Source organism: Cylas formicarius, unplaced genomic scaffold (genome assembly GCF_029955315.1).
Source record: "Cylas formicarius isolate icCylForm1 unplaced genomic scaffold, icCylForm1.1 PGA_scaffold_4__25_contigs__length_36172078, whole genome shotgun sequence".
Lineage (NCBI taxonomy): Eukaryota > Metazoa > Arthropoda > Insecta > Coleoptera > Brentidae > Cylas > Cylas formicarius.
The window spans coordinates 12,289,642-12,303,314 of NW_026844334.1; the positions used below are offsets into that span (position 1 = coordinate 12,289,642).

General features: G+C 35.0%; 2 protein-coding genes across 2 annotated transcripts; both read left to right on the forward strand.

The window, feature by feature from the left end:
• The first annotated feature begins 3,010 nt into the window (after positions 1-3,010).
• On the forward strand, positions 3,011-6,095 carry LOC132700956 (uncharacterized). Its single transcript, XM_060668554.1, has 2 exons — positions 3,011-3,539; positions 3,932-6,095. Exons 1-2 carry the CDS (start codon positions 3,050-3,052, stop codon positions 5,134-5,136), a joined length of 1,695 nt encoding a protein of 564 aa, XP_060524537.1. The 5' UTR covers positions 3,011-3,049; the 3' UTR covers positions 5,137-6,095.
• A 465-nt stretch (positions 6,096-6,560) lies between these two features.
• LOC132700964 (uncharacterized) lies at positions 6,561-12,482 on the forward strand. Its single transcript, XM_060668565.1, has 2 exons — positions 6,561-7,136; positions 10,537-12,482. The coding sequence occupies exons 1-2, from the start codon at positions 6,578-6,580 to the stop codon at positions 11,748-11,750; spliced, it is 1,773 nt and encodes a 590-aa protein (XP_060524548.1). The 5' UTR covers positions 6,561-6,577; the 3' UTR covers positions 11,751-12,482.
• Positions 12,483-13,673: the final 1,191 nt, after the last annotated feature.

Consider the following 13,673-nt stretch of genomic DNA (forward strand, 5'->3'; position numbering starts at 1 on the left):
CGCTGTATTTTTTTAATTAAAAAGGATTTTTAATCCTCATCTGATAATGAAAATAACAGAAATATCAAATGTGATTCACGTCGGCCTTTTCCTACGTAAAACGAAGTTTGTCATGGACTTGTAAATCCACTGGATAATATACATTTTAATTTTGTTTACATTATACCATTCCAATACTAAGATTTATTAATGCTGTTTTTTTAAGATGATACTAAAATGTAAATGTCCCTTAAAAGTCTTTTTATCATTATTTTTGAAATTTGTATAATCAAAATTTGTAAGATCTTAAAATAACATACAGAATAATCGTTATTTACAAGGTATACAATATTTATTTTTTTAAACTATTAAAAACTTTGGTCACTGGGGTAGTTAATTTTAAGTAGTCTTGAATACGAATCTGCTGCCATTTTCAAGTTGAAAAAATCTCTCAAAGTACTTTCAGCATTAAAAAACTGCGTCAGTTAGCCACGCCTTTAGTCGATGCTATATGAAAAACTCGTTTCATTTCTCTTTACCAAGTTATGTCTAGCAAAAACGAATTATCAAAATTGAACCATAAACAAACATCCTACAGGAGTAATGCTTAAGCGAACTTCTTGGAAAATAGTATAGTTAGGTTTTATGTAGTCCTGAATAAGTCCTGAGAAGAATTCGCTATTTGACATCAAAAATTAGTCCCAGGTGGCCGTGACTTTAGGTTGATGTAAAAAGAAACAAGGTTCTAGTGCGTTTCTAAGAGATTTATCCAATAAAACAAATTATCGTAATCTAACCGTAATCAAAGATTTTACAACGATGTACGGCCTTAAGAGGGGCACAAACGATATTTCAAACACTCTGTATTAAAACATTATAAAAATTGGTATAATTGGGTTCTAAGTACTCCTCGATAATAATTTGTTTCCAATTTATTTTTTTTATAATCCCTAATAGTACTTCTCTCTATTTTGTTAAATGGTCCCAGTTGTTCATTACTTTAAGTTGAAGCAATAAGCCAAACAATCAAAAATTATCAAAATCGAACCAAAAATAAAGATTTTACAAGGGTGTACAGTTCTTAAGGGTAACACATAGGCCCTGATTTATTTATTAGAAGAAAAAACAAAAAACCGAATCTTTCCCAAAAAGTCGTAGATATGCGTATATGTGGAAAGTACTGTGTACAGGATACGCGCGATGTGGAAGTCATAAAACCGACAGAGGGTACAAACAAATACAGCTTTGTCAAATTAAAAAGACAACGTTAATACAAGTGATTAATTTTACGCGCTTGATTTTACTCTCTATCAGCAAAAATCCAAAAAGCTGTTGCAGTCAGTCAGAAAAAAAGTAAAACTGAATTTATCTGCCTTTTTATTCGGTTTTAGGATTGGATTATATATTTTGCCCAGATCTACAAAACTTCCCAACCACTGACTGAGTTCCCCAACAGTTTTTGGTCTTTCCAGCAGGATTCGAACCAGCCCACCATTCTCAATCTCAATCAAACCAACTTTTGTAGTATGGGGTAAACGGACCACATAACACACTTAATATTTTTTTCTACCCGCTTCTGTAAAATACCTAATTATTTACCGATTTAACATGCGGCAAGCGTCACTTTACCACGTGAGTTTCTTGTCCCACGGGTCCGAACCACTTCGGACATTTTACCGCACGGCTTGAATTCTGACGTTTGTCAATTCTGACGGTCCTCTCAATGAATGGATCGGTGCTGTTTTGCAAAAATGTTTTTCTACTCCCGTCTGTAAAATACCTAATTACCCACCGATCTAGCGTGCGGGAAAGTCATTTCGGACATTTCCGAGATTTTACCGCACGGATTTGGGAGCGATCGGATGTTTTCGGATATATTTCCTAAGCTTTGAATTTTGACGTTTGTCAATTCTGACGGTAATGTCAGTGAATGTACTCGTGTTGTTTTGCGAAAATGTACCCAAAAACTAACGGTCGTAGAAAAAGTATAGTATGCAACACGTTCGGTAAACTTTTTAACTCACAAGTTTATTTGAGACGAGCGGAGCGAGTTTTTAATAAACGAGTACTTCTTGCATAATATACTATTACCATACTTCTCGCATAACATACACCGATCTAGCGTGCAGAAAGTGTCACTTTTTAGCGGAGCATTTTTCGGGATATTACCGCACAGTTTAAATTTTGACGTTTGTTAATTTTTGACGGTCATTTCGGTCAATGCATTCGTGTTGTTTTGCAAAAATGTACCGAAAAATTATAGTATGCAACACGTTTGGTAAACTTTTTATGTCGCTTGTTTATTAATCACTCGCTCCGTTACGCTCCGCTCGTGTCAAATAAACTCGTGACTCAAATGTCGTTTACCACACTTGGTGCATAATATACTATCAATATTCTCTATTGGCTTCCTTCCTTCTTCCTCTCTTCGGTTACAAAACTCGCAATACCAACATAAAATTTGAATTTCTGGCGCGAACGACCACACTTTTGATCCGTGCCTTCCAATACTTCTAAGCCTCTAGTCATTGGATAATATAGAAAAAAAACCGTAAAATTTATTCCCCTCAGGTAGTGAATGCCCATAAATTTCGCACTAACTTAGACTTTTCTTTCCAGCAAAGTGCGCACACCTGAGTTAACTAGTTTTTCCCCTGAAAATTTGATGGGATCTTGTCATATTTCGACAAAATAATATCAAAGAACTGCCACATCCATTCTGAAAACCGTCAGCGGTCATATGTTCATTGTTAAGCGCCTCAATGAATTTATTTTTATTCCTTACATCTAATATGACGTTGATTTTAGCACAATTTTTAGTAACTATAACTAGTCTTAAAATTGCAACTTAGGAATAATATTAAATTTTCTCTAAATGTATTAGCCGGCTTTCATTAAAGTTGTTTTCGCTATCGATAACGCTAATAGGCGTATAAAACACGAAATAATATACATGCCACTTATTTAAAATTTATTTCTGCTTTTGCGCCATTAAATTTTTCAATTTGTTTGCGTTGGTGACGGCATGACAAACACGCGACATGATATAATTCATTTTTTGTTAATTTCGATGCTAATATGTTTAACTCAATGTGCGTTAGTACATCCTGCGCTTGATGACGACTCCGCAGCAGAGCAAAAATGTTTCAGAAAAATAATAAGCAGCATCACAGGAAATTGTCTGATCGTTGCTAACCGACAAATAAAAACAACACGCTTTTCCGTTATCAGCTTGAACGCTGAGTTGACTAAGCGGGTGGCAGCTCATTATCCGTGCTTAATATACGTATTCGATTTGCGAAGTCTTGCAGCACTCACAAATTTTTACCGTCAACTCGGGAATTTTGAGCCCAGAGCTTGGTACGTTATACAACGGAGCACGGTAAACTCGACCCTTTTCAAAATGTTGGCGAAGAACTTCGTAACTAAAGTTTATGTTATCGACGAAACGTTTAAAGTATTTACGTATTTTCCTTACAAATATGAAAGTATTAATCGACCTGATGTATCGCCACAAATTGTAGGGGAATGCGAAAATATATCCCTCGCTTATACTTTCCGTAAGTTTCCTTTGAATACTTGGTATCTAAATACGTATGACACACGTATCACTTCAAACACCGGTGTCACACGTTACCTTTCTCTTTTCTCTATTCTTCCTAAGCACTTCCTGGAATTGCTGCTCACCATGTTCTGCGTCGTATTATTTACGTTAACCATTGGTCTGTACCTTAAAGCATGCAGAATCAGCACCTCTTAAAATAATTACTTCACAAACTGCACTGAGAAAATGTGTTTAAATTTAAATTTAAGGAGACCTGGTTGGTTATTAAATATCTATGGACAAAATAAATGCGCACCTATATGACACTAAGGCGACTTATTAAACCAACTTTCTCAGTGTGCTTAATATCTGAGGAGCATTTTTCTTACGTAACAATTACACTTGCAGCGTACCCCAAGAAATGGAGGAACACTACTCTTAGGGTCTACTTTCGCAAGGTGATACCGTTCGTCATTGGTTACGGTTTAGGGTTAGAAGAAAAACTGTTGAAAGATTGTATCCAACCGCTCGGAATGAAATTGAATGCGACTTATCATAATCACACATTTCAGGGAGACAAGATCAACGGTTCCTACGAGAATAGAGGGTTGCAGCTGTTATATGAAAAAGAGTACGACGCGGCGATAGGAGCGTACCATGCTCATGCAGGTTCTAGTGCGTTCGATTTCGATAATTCCGCTGTTTACGTTATAGACGTGGAGATATTTATATTCCCCACATCCCTTCAGAGGACGAACTGGGAGAGAATATTTAACCTCTTCTCCATAGAGGCGAAGTTTGCTTATTATGGTATGGTGGTATTTTGGGTAATGGCCGTTCATTTTCTTTACGGAGAAAAAATCATTACTCTCTTGAAGCTCACCTACATAATATCTGTACAAGTAGCGGATAATAAAATTCCAACTGACCACTATAAGTTTCGAATACCTCTCGGCTTTTGGCTAATGTGCCTCTACATCATTACGACCATGTTTACCAGCTCCTGCCAAGGAATATTCTACAGTGTGTCATATTCAAAGCCGATGTATTCTGTGAATGATGTTTTAACATCTGATCTACCCCTATTGGTACCACCCGAAACGTTGGACCGATACGCCGAAAGTTCTAGCGAAATAGATCAGGGATTGTACGCCAAAATGCAGGTTTGCCGGAACAGAACCAGTTGCGTGGTCGACATGTGCAGAAATAGAAACGCCAGCCTCACGGGCGCTAAATTCAGTATATTGTTTTTGGTACTACTTCATTGTTTGGATGCTGGCTCTGGGAAATTGCTTATAGACATCGGACAGGACATTCGTTGGGCTTATCAACTGACGTTCTTCACTAAAGGTTATCCGGCTTACTCTGCGATGAACCGCAACCTCAAAAATTTTGTGTTATACGGCGGTATCACCACCAGGGAATACAGAAATTCCAAAGAGCAGTTCTTCACGATAATCGGCAAAAACAAGAAGACCATACGGTCTGACGATCTGGGCATAAAAGAGTTGACTTTTATGCTTGTATTCTGGACGGCGGGGATAGGCTTCGCCACCTTAACTTTCTTCTTCGAATTGTGGTATTCGAGGTGGTCCGTATCAAGAATGAAATGATCGACTACACAATAAAATCTAATTATTTTTTCTTGTGCGCACGCGCACTATTAAGACTCGAAAAATAATTAGTAATAATCGATTAATAATTAATACCTTTTAGTTATGTATATTTCAATTACAGTCATTTTTATTTTCTAATGCTAAAACGATGCGAATATATTTCGAAATTATTGTAAATTGTCTGGTAAACTTTTTAAGCCACTCGTTTATTAAACACTCGCTCCAATGCGCTCCGTGCCAAATAAACTCGTGACTTAAATGCCGTTTACTACACTTATTGATTTCATCTTCAAACGAAATCGTATATTTCTGGAAGGAAAACGTTATTCTGAGAAATTTGTGTTATACTTTTTTGTATTAATTATTTTTATGTCAAATGAAACATCATAATAGTAAGAAATGAATCCAAACTGATCAACTCAAATGATATTCAAATTTTGTATGCTAATATATTTGTTTTTCTCTAGATATTTTGACTTTTTCTTCTGTTACGCAACACACAAATTCTTTGAATTATACTCTGTATATTAGACTGTCCCCATCTTTAAAACATCTCTATAATAAAAAATTTAAAAGATCAACGAAAGAATATCTGCTTGCTCATTGTTTTTATTGAGTTCAACAATAGCTCGATCATAGTTGTTAATTAGTTAAATTATTAAACCAAATTTTAAGAATTGCGTACCTGTTTTATATTTTTTTATTTTGGTTATATTTATAATTTTAATATTCTTTTATTCGTCTGTATATGTGTGTGGCTTTATATATAATTGTTTTACATTTATATTCTTTTGATTTGCTATAATATACCTTGACCAAAATAATCAATTAGAATAGAAATAATCAAATCAATAATCAATCAATTCCATTCTATTCACATTTTTGCAATTTAACGATTTTTTAAATCGACTTATAGTATTGAACTCATAGTCACCGTTGATATCACTTCACTATTTTTAAAGCTGTTTATTTAGAAAATTACGCTGGAAGATTTTATTTTTAAAAAATACCAAAAAAATTTTTTGAATCAAAATTAGAATAGTATTAGTTTGAGGATAAATATAAGAGGAGTGGAAAATTAAATTAAAAATGTCTTCAATTGTTTCCTTTCAATCAAGCTACCTTATCCATCCCATAATACGTTGTATTTATTTAATTGCTTCTCGAAATTAATGTTTTACTTAAGGAAAAATAGTATAACTATTACGGCAATTAAGTCCGATTCTTGTTTATAAATTTAGTACCGAATGTGGTTAAGAAGTGCGTGTTTTATTCTAAAATATTACCATTTAAATTCTTATCGTGTTGGTTCAATTAGTTTGTATTTAACGCGTGTCACCGATTATTCAACATCGCTCTAACTGGCACGCAACAATCCATGTACAATTTTGCGTTTTACCCTTTAGTTGTTATCGTAGCAACCCGATGCATTTCAAACATGAAAAATTACGTGTTATCGATTACGGTTTCCCTGTTTTATGTTACTACGCGTAACGCAAAACCCACCCTAGAGGACGATATAAGGTCGAGAGTGGATTCATCCTATTCGACCCAAGAAGCGAATTGTTTGAACAATTTACTGCAATTACTAGGCGATAACTTTACAGTCGTTACAAATTCTGCCATCAAAATTAACCACGTCCCTGTGGTAAATATAGACCAGCGTTTTAACCATCCCGTATCGCTACATTCGCGAAAATTATCTTATGTATTTAACCTCAAAAATCAGAAAGTTCTGGACGCCTTCGCGTTCCACCTGACTCGTGGTAACTTCGAACCGAGGGCCCTGTATATTATTCTGGTTTTTACCATTAGCGAGACGCCTTTTACGCTCCTCGCGAAAAATTTCGTATACAGGGTGTACGTAGTCGACGATAATTTTACGGTATTCACGTATTCGCCTTACAGATACGAGAACATCGGTTATCCGGAACTCTCTTACTTAGAATTAGGAAATTGCAATGACCCGTTTCAAGGAACGAACTATACTAAAAGTGGTAAGTAGTCTGTGTTGTATAGTTTCCTCACATATGATAATAACATTTATTTGTAAATTCCATGGAATGGTGAAAGGAGTTCAGAACTGTTAATAGTTCAGCGCCAAAAACAAAACACTTAAACATACAACAAAATATATTACGAACAAAATTTGTTGTACTATTAGGTCTCCATACAAAGCTATGTATTAATGTACATCAGGTAACAGAATTCCTTACCCTAATAATCTAATTACCGAGAACCTGGTCGTCCGTGTTTTTCTCGTAATAAGCTATTGTGTTAATGCCATTATCGGTATGTATAAAAGCACACCATTGTTTCAATCAGCTCTAATTTGACTTAGTGAATACGGCGAACATGGCGAGTAAGCGAAAAATTTTATCTCTAGATGATAAAGTTGCTTTAATTCGGGAGATAGAACGGGGAGAAAAGAAAAGTGATGTGGGACGTAGATATGGACTTACACCGTCGACTGAATCCAGTTCTAGTAAAAAACTAAGAAAGCTAAAATTTGAAGCTTTGGATCGGGCAATGTTGCAGTGGTGCCAACAGCAACGTCTTAAGAATGTACCACTTTCTGGACCTATCGTAAAACTAAAAGCAGAAAAGTTTGCTGAACAGCTTGGCATTATCGATTTTATGGCCTGGAAGGATGGTTGGGGAAGTTCAATCAGAGACATGGAATAAATTATGGACAGACTGGCTGAAGAAGACGTGGCCAAAACTAGCAGAAAAGTACCCTGCTGACGAAACTGGTATTTTGTACCAAACGACGCTAGATAAAACTCTTAATTATCAAAGCGAAAAGTGTGTGGGTGGAAAACTTCCTAAAGAACGTATAACAATGTTAGTAGCTGCCAATATGAGTGGTAAAGAAAAAGCTAACCCACGATGTTTTAAGAACATCAAGCATTTGCCAATCACTTACAAGGCAAACAAGGTCTGCATGGATGACATCGCAAATTTTTGAAAAGGAGTTACGGAAATGTGATGCAGAATTAAAGGAGAGGAAAATATTACTGCTCTGCACATCCAAAAATAAGGAATATTGGCATTTCTTTCAGCCAAAACCACAAGTGTATTACAACCGATGGACCAGAGCGTAATAAAAAGTGTTAAGAGTCGATACAGGAAAAACATTTTAATGGAAATGATCGAGTCCGAAGACAATTTTGTCATAAATATGCTAGATGCAGTCAACTTTATTAGTAAAGCTTGTAAAGAGGTGACAGCAGAAACAATTCAACACTCCTATCGTCATGCAGGACTTATTACCGAGACAGAATGCGAACAGCACTGGGAAGATGATCAGCCACTAAGCGAGTGAATAAAGCAGTTTCAAACAACAATTACGTTTACAATTGAGGAGTTGCAAGATTTTATGGTGATAGATCAGGATTTGCCTACAACAGCAGACTTGACAGAGGAAGCCATATTACAACAAGCAAGAAAGGGCGAGGAAGAGCACCAAGAGGAAGAAGAAGATGAAGAAGTTGATCTGGAACCACCATCAACTATTCAACAACTATATTCAGTTAAGCTGCTGGAGCAATTTTTTATATATCAAGGGAAATATGCCCCTCTCGAAGAAATGGTGAAAATACAAGCTAAGGTACGAGATGCGTATTGGCATACTAAAAAAATTCAAAAGAAAATGACCGATTATTTGAAACATTAAATGTAGTTTTGAAATATTTATATAAAATGTTCCCAAGTAGATGTTAAAGTTTGTATATAAAATAATTAAATATTACAGAAGACATATGTGTACTATTATTTTTCTAGTGTCTATAACTCTTTATAAGAAAAAAAAAAGCAGTCCCTTCAATTTCGCTATATAAAGATGCGACTGTATATGTATAATAGTATATATAGTATATAATATTAGAGTTCTCCGAACGGTATACCGTTTTTACAACCTTTTATAGTTTTGATTTCGGAATGAGTTTGAGACCCGTCTATTGTAAAGCAGAAGGGACCATTGTTTTGAGCACGTGTACCCCAAGCCAGGGCCGTATTCAAGATGTTAGCCGACAAGAACTGTACCTAGTAGTAGGAAAATTCTCTTGGATTAAACTTAAAATTATTAATTAATTAATTTTTTTAATTAAATTAAAAACTTTATTTAAAGAAGGTAGTTTTGGGTATATCTAATATTTAGAGATTGAACACGTACAGATGATTTTATTGACTAAATTAGGGAGGTAGGGAATTTATCATAAATAATATTAAGAAAAAATATGAACTTCAGTTTGCATTGAGCCATAATTTATACGCTATTGCGTCGTAATTCATAACCCCATATATAAATCGTGAACAGCTTTATGTATTCTTTTCAGTCTAAACTTATTTTGCACTCCCGGTGTAGACTGCCTTTGCCAAAATAGAGCTAAAGAAACATGTCTTTGGTACAATGTAAAACACAAAAGAACATTAGTAAAATTGTTGTATCCAATGTATCCAAGAAAGGAAAACTTTGAAAGATCGTGGAGTCCCAAAAAGTCTACCATGCCGGAATAATGAGACGGTTCATATATGATGCGTATCAGAAGAATATTGTCTTAACAATTAAAACTTTACATGAAAAGTTGCTTAGTTTTTTAAACATTGAATGTCGCTAAGCGACTTTGCGTACGTTCGTACGAAGAATTGGTGTTAATTACAAAACCGTCAATAAGAGACAACTTTTTGTATGCACAAAGTACCGAAGTGCGGATCTGGAAAGTCATTGAGGAATGCCGAATTTATTTATTGAGGGTTACAAAGAGAAACCCAAGCGAGATAGCCCTGCGGTTAGACCTGCACAAAAATTTACTAAAGTTATGTATAATGTTGTAAACACGGTATATGGTTTGACGACCCTTAAAATATAAACGTTCCAGTTTGATTAATGGAGTCACCTTATTATAAGAGAACGGAAAACCGCCATTTTGTAATAAGCGAGTAATAATTTGTTTAAAACAAATACGCAATACATTAAATGTAAAGTGACTAAACTATTAATTTATAAACAAATGTGTATAAAATTTTAGTTAAATTGTAAGAAAACGTTGTGCTTTTTAAGACGCATAATTTTTCTTAGTGAATGTATAACAACTTAAATTTGTTTTTGTATATAAAATCTTGTAATTTTCTATTAACTTTAGAAACATCCATTTAAGTTTCTTTTTGAGTTTCCGACTAATGTCTATTCTGTAATGGGACAGCCTCGTTGGATAACTTTTGGATCTGTAAATAAATAAAGAAATTTAGTACAATAATGAATAATTCAGCGAAGGATGCCCTCTTTCAAAACTCAATTTCGAAAAAAAAAAAGCGAAGTATACCAATATTCATTTGAATTTGATAGAAGTAATCGCGAAAACAATTCATTTTTTCCTACCAGCATCCTGTATTCAGTTTCAGCTTATCCCAGCAAATGGAGGAACACAACTCTGAGGGTCTTCTACCGCATAGTGAAGCCGTTCGTTTTCGGAAACGGCAACGGTTTCGAAGAGTTATTGGTCAACGAAGTGGTGGCTCACCTCGGTATGAAACTAAACACGAGGATTGAATATCACACCTTCCAGGGTATTGTGACCGCAAACGGCACTTACCAGAACAAAGGTCTACGCATGCTTTCGAAAAAAAAGTGCGACTTGGTTATCGGCGCTTACCACGCCTACGCCCAACGGAATTTCGACGCCAGCGTCGTCTACGTCATCGACACGTATCACTACGTTTTTCCTAAATCGCAACTGAAATCGAACTGGGACAGGATATATGACATTTCTTCTCCCGAAGCGAAAATGGGGCTGGCGATTACGAGCGTCGTGTGGATCGCCTTCGTTCATCTTGCTTATGGAGAAAGCGTGGGGACTCTTTTCAAAATAACATTCCTAGTCGCCATTAACGTGGTGGTGCCGACAATTCCGACCAACAAACACAAGTTTAAGATCGCTTTGGGTTTTTGGATTTTAGGCAATTACGTGCTCAGTACACTCTTCACCACTCGCTTCCAGGCGATTTTTTGCAGTCAGCAATTCGCGAAACCCATGTATTCAGCGGAAGATCTAATCGAGTCCGATTTGGTGATTTTGGCATCTAACGATACCCTTGCTTCGTACGTCGGCAAACGCGCCACCGAAGATATGATGCTCTACGACCGAATGCAGCCTTGCATCAATAGAACAGAGTGCCTGCTCCGAGTGTGCAGAGATAGAGCTGCCGCCTTCTTAGCCAGCCAAGTCACTACCCTATTCTTGGCCTTCGAAAACTGCGTGGATTTTAATAGCGGAGAATTACTGATCGATCTCGGCGAAGATCTCTCTTGGGTATTCCTGCAAAGTTTTTTGCTCAGGGGATATCCAGCGTACGATGCCATAGACAAGACGGTGAAACGTTTGATGTTGTACGGCGGAGTAGCGGTTGCGGAATATAAATACCGCAGGGCGATATTTGAGGCGGAACTGGCCAAACGACAAAGGAAATTGCAAAGCGACGACTTGAGCGTGGAGGAAATGAGGTTCATCCTTTTGTTCTGGGCGGGCGGACTATGTGTCGCCACCTTGGTGTTTTTATTGGAGCTATATTTTTACAAATACTGCTTTAGTAATACGGTGAACTCGATCTAAAACTGGAATGGCAGCGGATGCAAAGTAAAGTCAAATTTACAATGGAAGAAGGCGGCTAATAGGGGGATTTTTGCTAGTTAAAAAACTTTAGAAACCAGAAAATCAAAAAGTCCATAATATGCAACAATGTATAATAGACGTAATAAAGAGTAATAAAATGTTGTTGGCCTACCAGATGTGAATGACATAATTTCTTTTGGATCCGCCACTACTTTATGTAATAAAAATACATTATCCTAGTTGCATTTATAGGCTTTACGCTTTACCTAATTTAAACCTTTGTCACATTTTGAATCCTATTAAAATCGATTAAATTAATATTTTGAGTATGGCAGCCATTTACTATTATTATTATTATTTAAACAAATTTGAAAACATTACTTGAACCCAGGCTTTACTATGGATTTCGATAGCATAACGAAATTTGTTACCGATAACAATGAATAAGTGTTTTTTTAACGCTGGATTTGATAAGGAGCACTAGATGAAGAAGATCCTCATTGATCAACTTTTTCCTACCATAAATAATACTTTTTTTTTGACGTGAAACAATTTTTATTAATTGGCAGCAATGTAGCCAAAGAGATTGAAGAACTGACAATCATTGATTATGAAAACGAGACTGCAGTGTCCAATATGGCAAACCTGTGCGAAGCCTGTGCAAGCTTGAAGGAGTTTGATTTGTCTGAACTACTATTAAAATGTGAATCGGAACAATCTTTCATCTTTAACCATTTTAAAAAGTAACAACTGTATTAATAAAACATTAATAAATTAAATGTAAATTAATAAAACAAGTTGACATATTACAATATAATATTTTATATTACGTACATGAAAAGTTCTTAGTTATGTATGTATATGTAATATTATGTGCATTTAGTTGAATTTGTGTTTAGTAAGTTGTAATTAAAATTTTTGAAAAAATTTCTGTTATCCTTTTAAGCGATCACCCCTTCTAAACGGTCAATATTTTATTCCCCAAGAGTGGTCGCTATTGAGGGATTCTGGTATATTTGATAATCAAACAATATTTTCCTTGAATATGTATAATAAATAATATTTATTTTTATTATATAAATCCTCCGAAAAAAGTACATGCCAATTAATAAACAGCTATTTTAAATAGTTAAGGCTTTTCTAACGTTTAACAAAATATTAGCCAGAAAATAGTACGTATTTCTTTAGGATTATTATTTAAAGAAGAACCCTAAAATACACACCTAGATATATACTTGCTTCCAGTTAACCAAGACTGTTTATTTCTAGAAGTAAATCAATACGTAAAGAATGCCAAAATACTGATTTTTTAATCTCTAAATAAATAAAAATAAAATAAATTACTTTATATTTACATATTTTTTTTACATAAAGGTGCAATATGCGACACAAGAATTACAAAAAAAAAAAAATTAATTAACATTAGCATGAAATTATTAGCAGCCATTTTAGATATACATATATTGCGTTACGTTTTTACAAAATAGCTCGAACACATCGACCGATTAATGTGTGAAGTAATCGGCAGAACTGTCAAACGTCAAAATTCCATGGAACGAAAACGTAAGGTAAGGTAAGGTCTTAAAGTGGCACTTTCCGGGTATTGGGTATTTAAATTAGGAAGCAGAAAAATATTTATGGTAATGTCAAGTTGGTTTAAACGTTTTTAGTTTCGAATAAACGCATGTGAATTTAATTTGGTTTTAAATTTAAAATTCGTTTTTTGTATGTATATTTTAATCAAAGTTTATTACATATATGATTCAATTTGAATATGGCGGTGGTTGCGTTATAATTACTTGAACGGAAATGTCATTGCCACAGACTCCCAAACTCGAAAGGTCCAAGCATAAAAATCTTGCGAAAAAACTTTACCTGATTTAAATCTTTTAACAACCATTAAAACAATTTCGACCGTCTCTA

Coding starts and splice junctions, on each gene's coding strand:
- LOC132700956 (XM_060668554.1), top strand. CDS start 3,050: ATGCTAATATGTTTAACTCAATGTGCGTTAGTACATCCTGCGCTTGAT. Junction 3,540..3,931: donor ATCCCTCGCTTATACTTTCC/GTAAGTTTCCTT, acceptor TTACACTTGCAG/CGTACCCCAAGAAATGGAGG.
- LOC132700964 (XM_060668565.1), top strand. CDS start 6,578: ATGAAAAATTACGTGTTATCGATTACGGTTTCCCTGTTTTATGTTACT. Junction 7,137..10,536: donor AACGAACTATACTAAAAGTG/GTAAGTAGTCTG, acceptor TCCTGTATTCAG/TTTCAGCTTATCCCAGCAAA.